At 46.3% G+C, this 16547-nt stretch overlaps 1 protein-coding gene across 1 annotated transcript in view; it reads left to right on the forward strand.

The window, feature by feature from the left end:
- The window catches only part of FARP1 (FERM, ARH/RhoGEF and pleckstrin domain protein 1), a 230693-nt gene that overhangs the window by 165528 nt on the left and 48618 nt on the right, over positions 1-16547 (forward strand). Inside the window, exons 8-12 of the mRNA XM_065895894.1 lie at positions 323-418; positions 1857-2020; positions 2721-2789; positions 5091-5166; positions 6303-6552. Coding sequence (XP_065751966.1) covers positions 323-418; positions 1857-2020; positions 2721-2789; positions 5091-5166; positions 6303-6552 — 655 coding nt within the window. The remainder of the gene's footprint in view (positions 1-322; positions 419-1856; positions 2021-2720; positions 2790-5090; positions 5167-6302; positions 6553-16547) is intronic.

Below are 16547 nucleotides of genomic sequence, written 5' to 3' on the forward strand. Positions count from 1 at the left end.
CCTGGCACTCGGCCCGTGATGGTCGCCAGTAGTTGTGGTGGTTATCATGGTGTTTATTTTTATTTATCTTTCTCTGTATGAGCCCCTCGGCCAGCCTCTTCTCTCCCTGGAGGCAGACTTAATTTGAAGGCCAGATCATGTAATTAGTGAGAAACGATGATCCAGGAAGGGAAGGGGGTCATCCCTCAGTCGCAGAGCCTGGGAATTCTCCAGCAAGAGGCATTCTTAGGAGTGGGAGAACGTCAGCCCTCCTTTCAGCTCCCGACTCGCATGTTGCTTGTCATTCATTTCCCGGCTCACTGGCCGATACCTTTGTTCTCAGGGTTTTACGAAGATCAATGCCTTCAACTGGGCAAAGGTGCGGAAGCTGAGCTTCAAGAGGAAGCGCTTTCTCATCAAGCTCCGCCCAGATGTGAACGTAAGTGCCTCTCGGGAGAGAGGGGGAGACCAGTGAGCCCCCTCGGGGCGGGGCGGGTCCCGCTAGGGTGCAGGTGGAACCCACGGCCGGCAGCTCTCCAGGTGTCTGCCAGTCTGTACTGTGTATCCAGACGCTCGGTCCCTCCGCAGCTGTCCTCAGCAGTGGACAGAGGGCACAGATGTGTGCCCAGGGAGGGGTCACTTCGCTGTGCGCCTACGGGCCGCCCCCTCCTGTGCAGCCGCCGTGTCTCCAGCCTCGGCCACCTCGACAGCCCGTTCAGCATTCTGCCGTGCTCCAGGTCTGTCCCTCCCCACCCAGGGGCGCTCCTGCTGTAGTCCCCAGCCCCTGACGGCGCACTCTCACGAGCTGACCCGGCCCCTCCCCTAGCACACTTCCCGAAGACCCTCCCTTTAAAGATGTCGCTCACGTGGCGCCAGGTCAGAGAAGGAAGAAAGCGTTTTCTCCATCCGCCATAAAACTAGGGATGGATGGGCGCCAGGGTGCTGATGCCCGCAACCAGAACTGGACTGCTTTCTCCCATGGGGGTAAAAAAAGATTATAAATGGCAGTCTAGGTTTATAGTAATTTGGTTACATTATGGATGAAATAGGTTTTTATGGCCTGATTTGGGAAACAGGCACCCACTGGAAGTTGTTTCCTATGAGAAGACGTGTTTTGAGTCCAGAAGGCTGGGTACTGCAGCACGACTTGTCTGTGAGTTGAGGCTGCACTACCGAGAACTGTGAGATTCTCCCAAAATGGCCGGAACCGCTGAGAATGTTAAGGGCTGTGGTAACATTTGTTTATATAATACGGTCACTTAAATTGAGAGCATTCAGTCTATAAGTAGAAAATTACCGTATCCCCTTTCCCAAATCAAAGGACATGAATTTTTCAGCCTTGGGTGATACTTCAGTGCTCCAGAAAAAATGTTCATTTCCTGTATGGTCCCTGGGGCCACCTGGAGGCTGGAGCCATATGCTTTCTGATGGAGAAAAGGTTTAAGTACAATATTCAGAGTTGGCATGAGCCGTGGGGGAGAAACCAGAAAGAAGAAGTGTGTTTCAGTTATTCTAAGGAGGCAGAAAAGGCATTTCAGTACTTGGATATTTTTTTAACGAAGGAAATGCAAGCCAAGTGAACAGCATTTGTTTATGATTTCTGTCCAAGGGAATGTTACAACTTCTGCTGAGTACCCCCATTTTCTGCGTGTTCCTCTAAGGAATTACGTAGGGAAGAAAATGGTTGAACGATGATGACTACATTTCGTCATGAGGAACAAATGTATTTTACTAAATATGTGGATTTATGGTCACGCTATAATAAAATACACAATTGAAATTTTATTGGACAAATTTGTTTTCTGCCCCCTTTCCCGTATTGTAACTGAATGTCTCTGGGTAATGGAAAAAACCGAAGTGTTATTTTCTCTTTCTAGAGCTCATACCAGGATACCTTGGAATTCCTAATGGCCAGTCGGGACTTTTGCAAATCCTTCTGGAAAATCTGTGTTGAACATCATGCCTTTTTTAGACTTTTTGAAGAGCCCAAACCAAAGCCAAAGCCTGTTCTGTTTAGCCGAGGGTCATCGTTTCGGTTCAGGTAAGGATTCTGCTTCAATCTCTCCGTTCGCCATGTGGTCATTTTCCCCAAGACTTTCCTCGGGAAAGTTGGCTTCCAAGAGCTTTGGCTGATGGCATGTTTGCTGGGTCATCACAGAAGGCTCCTGGCAGCCCCTTGGTGTGTTCAGTTTGAACGTTAGGTAGCCACTAGGCAGTCTCCCCAGCCACAGACAACGCGTAGAGGAACTCTTCTAATTCAGAAAGGATTTCCTTTCTCTGTAGAAGCAAAAGCACCTCGTTAACACTTGTTGTAGCTTCACCGAATGCTATGTAGACCTGCCCATCACTGGTTCAATTTCTCACTCATTCTTTCAGCCAATCTTCGAGTGTCTACTGCATGTCAGATTCTGCTCTAGGTGTTGGGGGTACACTGTGAACAGAGCTATCCCTGCCTTCATGAAGTGTACAGGCTCTTGGGATGGTTGCTTAATAATCAAACACAGAATCGTTAAGTTGTTGAGTTCATTGAACTTTTTCTGTCGTGTATAAGGGAAATATCAAGAGACAGAATGGACGCAAAAGCACAGTTTCTCTTGGGACTGCTTTCATCCCGGGCTAGCTGAGAAAACTCCCGTGTCTCCCAGCTGTGGGAGGGAGGCGAGATGGTGGAGGGCTGTGCTGAGCGTGAAATGAGAACGCCTTGCTGTCTTCTCCGCCCCCTCTCGTGGTCTTCATTTTAGTGGCCGGACTCAGAAGCAGGTTCTCGACTATGTTAAAGAAGGAGGACATAAGAAGGTGCAGTTTGAAAGGTAAGAGAAACGTCAGTGCCACTTGCGATTTGGGAGGAGTCGTTCTCTGCAGGCAGTGGTGCTCTAAGCGGCTAAGCATGGCTACCCCTAGGCCCGGTGAGCTAGAGAATCGCTGCCGCCCGGTCAGTCTCGGCCGGTTCAGTGTTAGGAACAGCTGAGGCCCGGGGGACACTTAACTCCAGGGTGAAAGGAAGCCAGCAGAGGGCAGGGATGCAAGAGGAACACGAGCTGACAGAGGGGGTAAAGCGCTGTAAAAACCTACTCACCGGTGAGTCCTTAAATATTTGGGGATTTGAATTCGAAGTATTTCTATAAACTTTTTTTTTTTAATTGGAAAAATTGCAAACCCTTTTCTTTAGTTTCTTTTTTTTAATTAATTTTTATTGGAGTGTAGTTGATTTACAATGTTGTGTTAGTTTCAGGTGTACAGCAAAGTGAATCAGTTATATATACATCCACTCTTTTTAGATTCTATTCCCATATAGGTCATTACAGAGTACTGAGGAGAGTTCTATAAACCTGTTAATTCAGTAACGTTTGATTGAAGAGAAACAGGATTTATTGTTGTTGTTAGCAAATGCTGATAGCTCTTATTGTATGCCAGGCACTGTTCCAAGCCCTTTAGACATAGGAACTCATGGAGTCTTCATACCTGCTCTGTGAGGTCCGTGCTATTTTATTTCCTTTTTAAAGATGGAGACAAGGCAGCTCAAAGATGTTGAGTGACTCGCCCAGGTCTCAGAGCTGGTAAGTGGGCCCTGGTCATCCAACTCCAGAGCTCACTGCCCTTCAGCACTGCTCTGCCCAGAGGGACTAAAAGAAAAGGGTGCAGGGGTGAAGGGATGGTGCGCCAGTGACTGTTCAGTTGCAAGTGTTTGTTTTAATGGTTTTCTTTTTTCAGTTTAACACATTTAAAAATTACAATAAAGCACAGAGGATACAGCAAACACCCATGTTCCTAGTACTTAGAATTAACTAGTCACATTTTAACATTGGTTTCTAGGGTTTTATTTCTTCTTCCCTTATTTGCAGCTATCGTGGTTACAGATGTAGTGAAAACCCCCTTTAACCAACAGCCTTCATTACTTCCCTCCTTCCCTCCCCAGAGGCAACAACTACCTAATTCCTGTTACTTCTATTAGAAATATTCATGCACCCAAAAAGAACAGGCAGAACTGCTCTGGGGGTGTCCTTTTTCATTTATATAATCAGGATTACATTGTACGTAATCATGCGTCTTGCTTTTTAAAGCTGCCCTGATTTTGAGATCTATCTTAAGCATTTTATGGTATTGTGAAAGTATTACCTTTCAGGTATCTGATTCCCTGTTGAGAAACATTCAGGTTGTTTGGTGTTTTGTTTTGCTTTTGCTGAAACAGATGTGCTGCCTTGACCATCCTTGTATATTTCTCCTGGTGGGGACCTGGGGTCGTTTTTCCCTCCCTGTACATGGAAGTGTAATGTTCAGAAGGTTATCTGTATGCTTATCTAGATGTAGCAAAGCAAGCCCCACCATTTTCTCGGACGATCCACGATTAATCTTTTGAGGGTCGTGTAAGAAGGGGTCTGCCTCTCTCTGACTCAGAATGTGCGTGCCCCGGAGCCTTGGTGTGTTAATTTGGAGTATTTTAAAGAAAAGCTGGATGGATATTGGAATTTAATCTGTATATTTATGCAGTTTCATGTGTTTGAGTACCTGAGAAGTTTCTCATGCTTGTCCCCTGGGAAGTTGGGGACCGCCACACTAAGGGAAGGAAAAGATTAAAGGGAGGGTGTGGGTGGCATTAAAAACCAGTTTCTTCTACTGTGGGGTCTGTAAATTCATTCCTGGGGCAGGGCCTTTTCTCTGACCTGAGCGCTGTGAAGGAGTAGCTCATTAGTGGCAGAGGCCTCTGTTATAGAACTGATCTAGAAAATCATTACCCAGAACACGCACATTGATTTCATATTGTTAGGCCAGGGCTTGCAATTCAGAGTGTGCTCGGACCCAGCCAGCTTCTCCCTCCCAACGACATGTCCCGTAACTAGAGAGTTAGCGTTCAGTGGTAGTACTCCCAACCGGCTGGACCACTGCAGTGGGAGCTGGGAATGCTGAGAACGTTTTCAAGGCTGAAGCAAACCCCCGAATCCTACCAGTGATACAGAAAGGGTGACTGGATCTGTCTCCAGGGAGCATTTATCCAAACTCCTTTGGGTGCCTTCACTACTGAGAGAATGCCTAATGCCGTTATTTTTCATGTGAAACCAATTAAAAAAAAACCAATTCGCCTAACTTTCGTTCTCTTGTGTGATTTCTCCCAGGAAACACAGCAAGATTCATTCCATCAGAAGCCTTGCTACGCAGCCTGCAGAGCCGAATTCAGAAGTGCCAAAACAAGTCAGTGATGGTGATAGTCACTATTATAGCTCTGTTTTCCACCAAACGTCCTCTGCTGAGGACTGGCTTTCCTAGTCTGCTTTGTTGTTCTTCATCCTTCCACTTCGGGGTGTTTTCTAGAGGAGGGTCTAGCCGTGTGCCCTGGCTCTGACCAGACACGGGCTCTGTGCTTCTCGCCCTGGCCTGTATCCTTTCCCCTCCTCCCTCCCATGCCCTGGCCCCAGGGAAGTTTGCTCTATTGGCCTGAACTCAGCTTAGGGCTGGAACCATCCAGGGCCAGAGCTGAGCCCACCCTCCAGCTAAACGGCTGCGCTTGTGTGAAGAGATCGGGATTTAGCTCGGCGGCAGGGGGGGGCGGTGGTGGTGACGGGTGTAGCTCCCCTTGGCTGCCAAGGTCAGAACCTTGCACTGGCGCAGGACCGGACGGTGCGTTCCCAGGGCTCATGTTACAGAGCAGCGACCACAGTTGGCAACAAGACACATCACCGCTCTTGCTCTGAGGGTGGCCAGAGCTCGTTTTCCCTGGAGTTGGTCTCTGGATGAGCTTTCAGGGTTTTCTCTACAAGAGAATAAGAACTTTGTTGGGAAAGAACATGAAGGCAGTCTCACTGTGCGAATCCAGAGAGCCTGTAAGCTGCCCGTCCTGCCCTTAGGCATCGAAACAAAGACGTTTTTGTCATTTGTCTGAAATCCGTGTCAGCTCGCCTTTGGAGGTCCACGGTGCCTTTCCTCCTCCGCCTGCCCCCACCCCCTCAGGAAGTCAGTCCCCTGTGGGCCAGAAGGACCGTCTTCTTCCATAGAAACTTGGGACGCCCAAGAGGAGACTGCCGGTCCTGGAAAGCAGAGGCACTGCCTCACCTGTGCTGCTGGGGACCCCGCACTGTCGGCTTCCACACCCTGAGAGAACGTTCTGGATCCTGACCAGACAGCCTCGGGAATGCCCGATTCCTCACAGGGTGCTTTGTTCTAAGACCGGGGAGGGCAGGCTTTCTTTGGCAACCCTTGGCCACTCGATGCTTCAGGAGATGCCGTTAAGTTGGACTCCGCGTCTCTGTCTCTTTCATCCGTGGTGTAACCTCTCCCTTTTCTCTTCATCTCCCTCCCCCTTCTCTTGCGCCCCCCCCCCCCCCCCCCAGGCTCAGCAGAGTGCCAGCCTTACCTTCGGAGAAGGTGCCGCATCCCCGGGCGGCCAGAGCTGCCAGCCGGGAAGGGACCCGCCCGCTTCGGCCGATGAGCGCGGGCCACAGCGCAACCCCACTCCGCAGAGGAGCCCGGCGGGGAGCACGAAGGCAGACGGGGCCGGCAGGGCGGAGACGGAGGAAGAGGAGGAGGTCGTTAAGGACAGGACCCAGCAGAGTAGACCTCGGCCCCCGCAGCCAAGCACAGGTCCAGCATCCAGGGCTGCCCAAGGCAGCAGCACTTCCATTCCTTTCATTGACTGCAGTGATGTAGACAGTGAATACGACCTCCTCAGGGAACAAGCGTCCCGGTCACGGTCCCAAACAAATGACAACTATGAGGGTGATTTGACCAGTGGTGTTTATCTGCTGTCCAGGGATGAGAGGCAGATAGAGGCTAGGCGCAGGGCTTCCCTTCACTCTGCCAAGTCCTCCCGGCCTCCTTCCAGAGAATTCCGTGACGATGATTCAGCAGACATCACCTTTGACATGAGTGGGAGCCCCAGACTCCCAAGACATAGCTCTCTGGTAGATGAGATGTTCAGGGCCTCAGGCGGTCACAGTCCCCTGGCCACCCCCTTGTCTCCCAGCAGCGGAAGTTCAAGTCCAAGTATGAGTTGGGACAGGACCGGGTCCCAAGGCTATGTTTCCGAAAACGCACATGACTATAGAGAGAGAAGTGTGGGAGGAGATCCTCTCCCAAGCCAGGGTCCTCGTGATGAAGACGGTTCCCCCGTCTTACAAAGGCCCCACTTAAGGCATCTGAGATATAATAAGTCAGAGACAGATCCACTCATTCTTAGCCAGGTAGCATCAAGCCCGAAGGCAGTGGATAGGTTTGATGGCCATGGAAAGGGAGGCCTGGCCGGCCCGGCCGCTTCGGAAGGTAGGACGCTGGCTAATGGTACACCTCTCGTGGGTTCGACCTCAAGGATCCCCATGGCGCAGTCAGCGTGTGCCCCTGGCAAGGCAGCCCAGCTGGCACCCCTGCAAGTGACCGAGGGCTCTACCAGCAGTGGGACTGAATCCAGCGATTCAGACTCTGAACTGGCCAGCCCTCTGAGCCAGCCCCTCGTGTTTGGTAATCCAGCTGTGCTGAGTTCCCCCTCCGGCGTGAGGAGAAAGAAGTCCTTGGGTGGCCTGCCTTTGAATGAGGACAGAGAGGAGTATGAGTGAGGAGACCAGAGGGCGGGTCTTCAAGGGCTGGAAACCTGGAGTTATGCGTCCAGGGTTTCCCTGGAGATGCTCTGTCCTAGTGACTTGTTAATTTCTAATCGACCTTTGTTAGAGGAGGTTTTGGGGCAGGCATATGCTTGGGTAGGGCACGCCTGGCTTCTCAGATCTTTCAGAAGGACAGGATTTTACACATCACGACAAGTTACCAAGAGCTTGTTTCTCTTTCTGGCTGAAGGCTAGGAAGACATCCTTTATTATGAATCTGATCATGTGTATAGTGTGTTGTATTTATGTGGAAATTTTCTGTGTATCTTCAGTTGCGTACACAGATCACCCTCCCATCTGGTTGATTATTGGGACGAAAGTATCACTGAGATCCCAGGAAAGGTGTGGGTTTTACTTTAAACCCCTTCTTTAAAAGGAGGGCTGCTTTGCCGTGCCTCGTAAAGCGAGGAATTGACAAAACTCAAGGCCAGATGTCAGTTGGTTGCTAGTTGAAATGAAGTGTTGTTGACATATTAGTTAATAAGACTAGTGACTATTTTAATTGGAAGCATTTGGGATGATTCTTTGCAGACTTCCTATGAAATGATATAAATCTTCACGAACTGGAATCGATATGAGATTGCTGGTTTGGTTTGGGTTTGCTTTCATGGGTCAAACGTTAGTTATGGTTGAAGAAGGTGTTGAAGACCTCTGGCCGTCAGAGCCTCTTGGTGAAACACAGAGATGCTGCTGAGTAACGATGCAGGGAAAAGTAAGACCTCGCAGGATAGGTACTGTTGGCACCAGGAGGTTAGCAAACTCAAGGTTTAGCCTTTGAGTAGCGCACAGTACCGGGAAGGGCTGTTTCCCAGTCTCGTTGCCCTTGGTGGGTTTCTACGCACGTTCTTAATGTCCACCCGCTCAGGGACAGTGTCTTCTGGCTGCTTCTCTGTGCAGGAAAAAAAGTAGAAGTAGTGAGAGGTTTGGTTTCTTTTTAAATCTTACCACCTACACCAGTGCCTTTCACCCAGCGTTTCTGCATTTCAGGTGGAAAAGCCTGGTTTGAACCTGCATTGCTTCTCAGCCCTAGCTGCACTTTGGAATCACCTGGGACGTGTAAAAAATTGGTATTACCTGAGCCCTGACCCTAGAAATTTGGATCAAATTGGTCTGGAGTGCCCCTTGGGGTCCCCAGATGGCTCTGCTAGGCTGCCAGGGTCATTTCTGAGCCAGACACTGTTGCCTTCTAGAATCTAGCGGAATGTGATGGAAGTGTCAGCTGAAATGTTGGCTTGCTTGCCGAATAAGAAAAGCATCACCAATGAAATGCTTTTCTTCATGCCTGCTCTTTGGTACTTTTTAGTCTTTGGTACCTTTTTTAAAAAAAGATAAATTGTAGAATAAAAATTTTAGATCCTAAGTAACTACAGAATTATTGAAAAGAGTTGTAGTGATGATCCAGCCCTAACGTGCCGCCACACGAGTGGCCTTATTAAAACTCATCGCGCGGCTTTGTCATGGGGAAGAGCTAAGCAAGTTCAGGGAAACTGAGTAGAATTTGGCCACAGTGTTGAATGAGCAGAAATATTGACAGACCCTGTGGTTCACACGTGACTCTCTGTCCACATGAATGTCGAGAAGTTGATTTTAAAGATTCTGAAAACGTAATCCATTTTTACGCACACTTTTGCTTTATCTTCCTAATCATTTGATTCAGTGCATGGTTGATGAATCAAGTTGATTATCGGATAGCTTGAAAGATGTTCACTGAAGTAGTCTATTCATCTTTTGCTTTATTTAGATTTACATGTTTAACAGAGTCACAGAATTTTGAAGCCAGAAGGGACCTTGGAGGTCACCTAGGTTAAACCTTTATTTACGGATGAGAAACCTTGTTCTGACGAAGGGAAGAGACTTCCCATAGTCCTACAGCCGTTGCAGGACAAATCTAAAACCAGAACCTTGGTCTCTGGGCTTCAGTGTTTTACTCTATGTGACAGCTTGATGCGCTAGGACCTTTTGGGTTCAGTATTTTATATTTTGAGACTCTTGTATGGATTAATAATTAAAATCATATGGAGATCAGGAATCATGTAGACTTAGGTTATTACAGTCCATATCAGGTAGGAAGAACTACTGCTTTTTATATTGTGGGGTTTTTGCAGTTATAGCCCATTTTCGCCTATTCTGTTTCGAGCTTAGAGAAAGGTGTCAATTTGCTATATGAAACGGTAGTCAAACGTGAGTTAAGCAGAGTCCCACGTGGAATCTGTGGTTTATTTGTGAAGGTGGTGTGTTCAAATGAGTTTTCTTTTACCTCTAATCATACAGCAGTCTGATCGTGAAATATGAATGAGCAGAAGGTATTAACTGAGCTGGCTTAGAATGTGAATCACCAGATGTAAACCCCCAAAGCAAAACATAGTCCAGTAATTATTTTGTTTTGCTTTTTCCCCGAAGAGATGATTTTTTTATCCAAAGTGTTTCAAAAGCAACTGATCAACGGTGATGTACCCAGTTCTATATTGACGAGATTTTCCGCTTTTAGGGTCACTGGTAGAGTTTTTCTCTGCTTTGGTTTTGTACCAGCCAAGCAACTCAGTTTCTGCTTCTCAGTCAGTCGTTGTGAGAGTGGCAATTCTGGTGTGCTTAAAAGAAAGGGGGGGTGGGGGTGGGGAAAGGTGTGTAGTTTTTTCAAAAGCCACGTATTCTGACGTGCTGGGAATATTCACTCATTGCCTCTGGGAGAGCTTTCCCTGCACTAGTAAAGAGAGCTGCTGAGTGAGTAGACCTGAACATTCTTAGAGTCTGAAGGTAGAGCCAGTCCACTGAGGTGAGGAGGTCAGAGAAGGCCAGCAGGCTGCATGCCACTCCCAGCGCCCCGTACCTTCCATGCCTTCTGCCTGCTGTGAGACTCTGGCCCCCAAGTCCTTCCCTGGCCTCTGGAATCTCACTGTGTGGTATAAGAAAGGCAGGCACACGCCTGAAGTTGAGCTAAGTGCAGGAAGATCAGAGATGGGGTTGGGTGTGACCAATAGGCAGCAGAGATGAGAGACCTGTGAATTCTTTCAGACTTCCAAAGGGTTTCCCAAGACCTGTCAGAGCCAGTTTTTTCTAAGGCAACAGCTAGTGTAGGGGTCGCCTGCATCAATAAGGAAGCCAAGTCTTCAGGTCGCAGCTGCTCCTGGGCAATGATATCTCAAAGCCTTGGGTGGAAGACAAACCAAATACAGAAACAGAAGTCTTCACGCCACGCAGGGCGACTCCGGGGCCTCCGCGCGTGAATATCTTTTGTTAGATAGTATTTCAAAACGTGTAAATTATAGGTCCTTTAGTGACTGGTTTTTGGTGCTCCTTGTTCGGGCAGCATAAAAATGCAAGAAATTCTCGTAAAGAACTGCATTTAATGAGTTCCAGAACTTACGGTGGATTGCCCCAGCCCCTTGACCAGTCATCTGTATGCTATGATGCTATTTTATTAGACAGGCATTTAGTTAAAGGAAGTCCGTGAGCCAGATTCTTCTCCACATATGTGATTCGTATTTGGAAATTTCTCACAGATTTATCTCACCAAATGGTGCTTCTGCGGCCTGCACTTAAAAATGTGAATAATTTCCATTTGATGCTCCAGTACTTCTTTGAAGATTCAAACCAAGTAATGCTTTAAAAAAAAAAAATTATATATATATATATATATATATATATATATATACACACACACACACTAGGACTGCAAAACCAAAATACAGCACGAGCCTCTTGAAATTTCCACCAAGTATACGAAATCCAGCCTGTCCTCAGTTGAATCAGAAACCCCACTTGCATCTTCGCTGTGGAGTCAGTCTGATTGTGTTGGCAAAAGCAGTTCCTAAAAGAAGCAGCGATTAAGACATGAAGCTGCCATTTTAAAGTTTTTTAAAACTGCTGTGAAGGTGTATCACCTCCCATTTTCATAGCTTTAACCAGTGTTCACATGGTTTTAATCAACATTTTCCACTTAAAATGCTATTCCCTATTTCAACACAGTACGGGTTTGGTGCAATTGAAGTCATCAGTGAGTGATTGGGCTACAGGTAGGCCCCGCCTTAAATTAAGAAACTTGGGGTCCCCTTCAGTACTAGGTTTATTTTGAGTTTATTTGCTTCTGTCTCGATCACTCTTCTTTGCCTAGGCCCTCATTTTCATTAACCAGAATTTAAAGCTGTCTGAGCTGCGTCCCCTAGAAAGGCTCTTTTTTTCTGGATCTTCTCCTTTGTAGTCTATAAACATTCCTCCTCTGATGAGCTTAATTACTCTAAGGCTGGCCTTCCTCTAGTTTCATGGAGATGAGTCTACAGTTGACACTTGGACAACATGGGTGTGAATGGCGCAGGTCCACTGATGCACCGATTCCGAGTACCACACAGTCCAAGGTTGGTGGAATCCGCAGATGCGGAAGTGTAGATACATACAGAGGGCCGACTATAAGTCCTACATGGATTTTCCACTGCTCGGAGGGTCTGCACCCCTGACCCCCGTGTCGTCCAAGGGTCAACTCTATTGCTGCCAGTTTTACAAAGCAAACTGCAGAAGAGTCTTTGCGATAGAGAAAGTTTCTTTGGACCCGAAAGAGGTGAACATTTCAAAATAACCTGTTGCCGGCAGCTCTCTGAGTTTACACTCAGCCATGTTAGCCAAGTTCATAAGAACATACGGAAGGAAAGGTACTAGCGGATGAACTTCTGCAAGAAGGAAGTGATGAAAGAACTTGAGTCTGGCGACATTTAAAGAATTTACTGGCGCTGCTTTTTCCTCGTTAGTCTAATTCCATCTGTTTCTGTTTAGTTGAATGAAATGTAATACAGGGAAATGGGGTCTCTAGTGTACACAGTGCGTACCCCTAACACTAGTTGCTAAAATGAAGCCATGACGTTTAGATCAAAATAAGCATGCCACTTAATGTAGCAGCTCTCTTTTTATTAAAAAAATAATAATAATGAAAAGCAAAAAATACCCATGATGGTTTGGTCTAGCGTTGTAGGCATCAAAGATCAAAAGTGGCCTGGTTGCCACCTGTTTGGAATACATACTTGGAAAAGAGCTATTTATTGTTTCCTGGGTAACCTAGGGATTTTTAAGTATTTCCTTTATAAACAAAAGTTGCAAATGCGGATTTGTATGTCAGATACATACTTGGGAGGAGGTGAGTAGAGTTGTGAAAAACAGGTCTTGCTTCATAAAGTTCAGAACACGTCACTCCAGAAAACATAGATGAAACTTCCAGCATGGGGGATTTTTTTTTTTTTTTTCCCCAATCAAAGCAGTTAAACACCCTGGTGGAAGCTAAGGTAGAATTAGTAAATCTTTTTTAAAGCTTTAGAAATTGAAGAGACTGATTCGTTCAGGATCGTTTCAGCGCAGATGGACTGAATGATGCCCACATCACAGCTTAGCCTTGGAAGCAGCCTCTGGCAATCTCCTTGGCCTCTGGTGTTCGGTTATAACTTCTGGTGGAAGGCAGCTCCTTGGCGTCTTCGTGTGGGTTCTAGATCAGGTTGCTCTGATATGTCTTAGGGTGGTTTGGTATTTGAAAGTAGGGAGGATTGAACATCAACTGTTGACAGAGGGTATCTGATCTAAGTCTGTAGTTGAGAGCTGGTGTGAAAGGTTAGCTTCAAGGCAGGTGCTGTTAATGCAGTTATGGACATGGTACTGAGAATTACAGTTGCTAGGGGTCAGGTGCAGGAACTTCAGAATATTGAAGGACAGAAGTTAGAAATCGCTGCAAAATGCAACATAAACCAAGAGTACTAAGGCGGGAGCAAGGACCATTGTGTGTGTGTGTCGGTGGGGGGGAGTGTATAACAAAGCATCGGACAGTAATTAACTCTACTTTTGAGTAAGAGGTAGAGGTGTTAGTGGTACCAGGAGTTTGGAGGCAGTCCTGCTTTATTATAAATTGGGGTTGTTAACTGACTCTCAAATAGGAAACAGTAGAAGGGTCGTTTTGGAGCCTCTGATGGGCCTGTCAGTATTCCCAGACGACCTTTCTGGCTCATGAAACTGGGCCAACGATTGCTTTTTCCTGGGCCTTGCTGTTCCTTTGTAAGAAGGAAAGCATTTGTCACTCTGCCCCCCCCCCCCCCCCGCAGTGATTTATAGAAAGACCAAAGACAGGCTTTCCTTAGTCAAGAACACACACCCCGCTGCTCTCTACACACGCACCTGAATGGCCAGTGGATTCAGTCCCTTACCCTCACCTCCTTTCTGCCTGGAAGGTTGCTGTGAAAACCTGACTAACCCAATCTCACAAGCTTGGCCTACGTTATTAATCCAGTTCCCTTCTGTTCTCTCTGTGTGTACATTTAATATTTTATTAAAAATTTCTAATACGCTGAATTAATTTTACAGTAGACAAGGCTGGGGACTTCATTCTCATTTTTGTCATTTGTTTAATAAATTTGAGAAAACATTTTTCTGTTGTGCCGTGGTATGCACTGTGTGGTCAGCATGTACCTATCTAAGAGAAAACTTTTTTTTTTTTTCCAGCGTTCTGTCTTTTATCCTCAAAGCATGGTGTACCTTCTCTTCCCTGCATTGTTGGAGCTCTGTCTGATGTTTTGTTTTTTTTTAACATGACTGAATACCAGTTTGTACTCGGAACACCTGTTTCTTCTAGAATGCAGTGATTGCGTCACTAAACAAGCCTTGTCACGGCGGCACCCTGAGCATCGTGCTCGGTGGTACCATATCTCACTAAAGGTGGGGAAATGGAAGATGAACGGAAGACTTCACTTTTCTGATTCCATCTTCTCCAGGCCTGCACTTTGTAATGTGTGGCGGTGGGGATGGTCCTCGGAAGGGAGCCAGGATCTCTGTAGGGCGGGGCAGGGCTCATGGAAACAGAGAGCATCTGTGGCAGCAGCTTACGTGGGCGGAGCTCAGACAGCTAACCAGAGGACTGGCTCCCTATGTTGAATGGGACCATCTATTCCAGTGGGGATGGCAAACGTTCCATAGCTTATAAGCGAATTTGGCTGTGAGTGTGTGTTTTGTTGGGGAGCGGGGATAGGTAGAAATGCAGAGAAGACCTCTCTAGCTCAGCCCAGGTGGCCCCTCATGGCCAGTGAGCTGTTTGTAGTTTGCTGTCTACCCAGAATGTAGGCTCTCACAGATACTGTCTGGTTCTACCTTCTCTCCACGGCTCAGCGTGCAGTAGTTCACGAAAGCATGGATTTATTCCACCGGGAAGGTGGCTGGTTTCTCCAGTAACAATGAGCTTGGTGATTCTTTAAGCATGGAAGGCCAAACTCATGTAACGGTGTATGCACGGGATTAATAGCTTTTGTTAATCTCAACTGAAGAGGCTTTTACTTGTCCTAACAGGTATCTTGCTGTAAAAACTGTCGATTGTAACCGTTCTTTCCGACTGACGGCCGAAGCTTTGTCCTGAGTACAAGATGGTGTTTTCCATTGGTATGAAGCACCATGTCCCCCACAGCCCAGGCACTGCCAACACCACCACCGGGTTCAGACAAAGGAGAATTCTCCTTTATCTTTTCCCCATCAACGAGAACAAGCTAGTGCATTCGCCGTCATTTTCCCATTAGCAGCATTTCTCTTTATTTTTCTGCAAGTTGCATTTCTGTTGCTTTTCTGAATTGCTTGATGATGAACAGTAACGTTGATGTTCAGCTGCTTGTAAAACTTTTCTTCAAGGAACTTGGTCTAAGAAGCACGTACATTACGCGCAACAACCTAAGTTATCGAGAAGAAGGCCACCCTGCTATGATTGGTAATCCTATAACCTGGTTTTTCTTGTGGAATCTTGTAACTTCAATGAAACATTGTCAGCCCTTTTTTTTTTTTTTTTCTCTCACATATTCCATTGGGGTGGGACCCAGCTTAGTTATCAGACTAGAGTGAATCCTGCCTGGTCTGGAGACTTCTCATGAATCAATACAGTACTGACTTTTTTTTTTTTTTTTTTTTTTCCCCGGTAACTGGCTTTCAAATGCAGACCATCTCCAGAGAGGGTTTGTCTTCTCCTTTAGAGGGAGACTGTGGATTTAAAAAGAGCCTTTTTAAAAATAAATGCAAACCTGCATCTGTAATGTATTTCCTACGTGTGCCTTTGAAGCATATTCTGGGTACATAGAGTTACAGTCTCCTATATTTTAGAAGCAAATGGCAGGAGACGAATCACAACAGATGAGTGGCATCTAGACGTTTGCCAAATACAGAACTTTGGGAGAATGTTGAGGAAGTCCTCATAGATACTTTTTAAATAATTGTACTTTTTATAATTTTGAAAAGAGAACTTGAGAAAGCAATCAACAGTCTCATTTTCATCTGTATTCTCATTCTCAGATATTTTAATATTTACCAAATCTATGGATTACTATTTTTAAAGTTGTCAGGTTTTCTGGTTCCCTCCTTAACAGGGAAAATAACACTTATCTAATTTAAAATGAGGATTCCCAATTTATTTGACTAGTTTAAAACAGGACAGGTACAACTAAGTATTTGAAATGCCATTTTTATTACTGGAAAAACAGATTCTCCAGGCTTGTGTGAGTTTGTTCTTAAGCCTTTTAGTATAGTCAGAGGAAGTAGATGGTCACTAGGCGGCTTGTACCCAGTCCCAAGCGCGGAAGGCAGGCGTGAATTTGGCTTCTTGATCATAAACCATGTTCCCACTGTTTCATGTGCCTCTGGTGGAGGGCTGGTCAAGAGATGCTTCAGTCTGGGTGGGGCTGCAAATCCAACTTCCCCTGTGCAGCCAGAGAGAAGAATTATGAATGTATATTACATTAAAAACATAGAGCAGCTAACCCAGTTTCTGAGCTGGGTGATAAATTGAAATCCATACATATTGCAGTGCTAATTTGAACTTCCATAATTGTTTGTGCCATGAGAATGTGTACATTTAAAAGGATTTTTTTTAAAGCAGTTACCAGAAATGCCCCCCTTTAGAGTAGCATTAGTGAAGGCATGTTTAATCCGTGGGAGTGTCATAAACTCAGCCCTCTTGATACAGATTAAGGGTGGACGCGGGGACAT

This window comes from Phocoena phocoena, chromosome 18, assembly GCF_963924675.1.
Source record: "Phocoena phocoena chromosome 18, mPhoPho1.1, whole genome shotgun sequence".
Taxonomy (NCBI): Eukaryota; Metazoa; Chordata; class Mammalia; order Artiodactyla; family Phocoenidae; genus Phocoena; species Phocoena phocoena.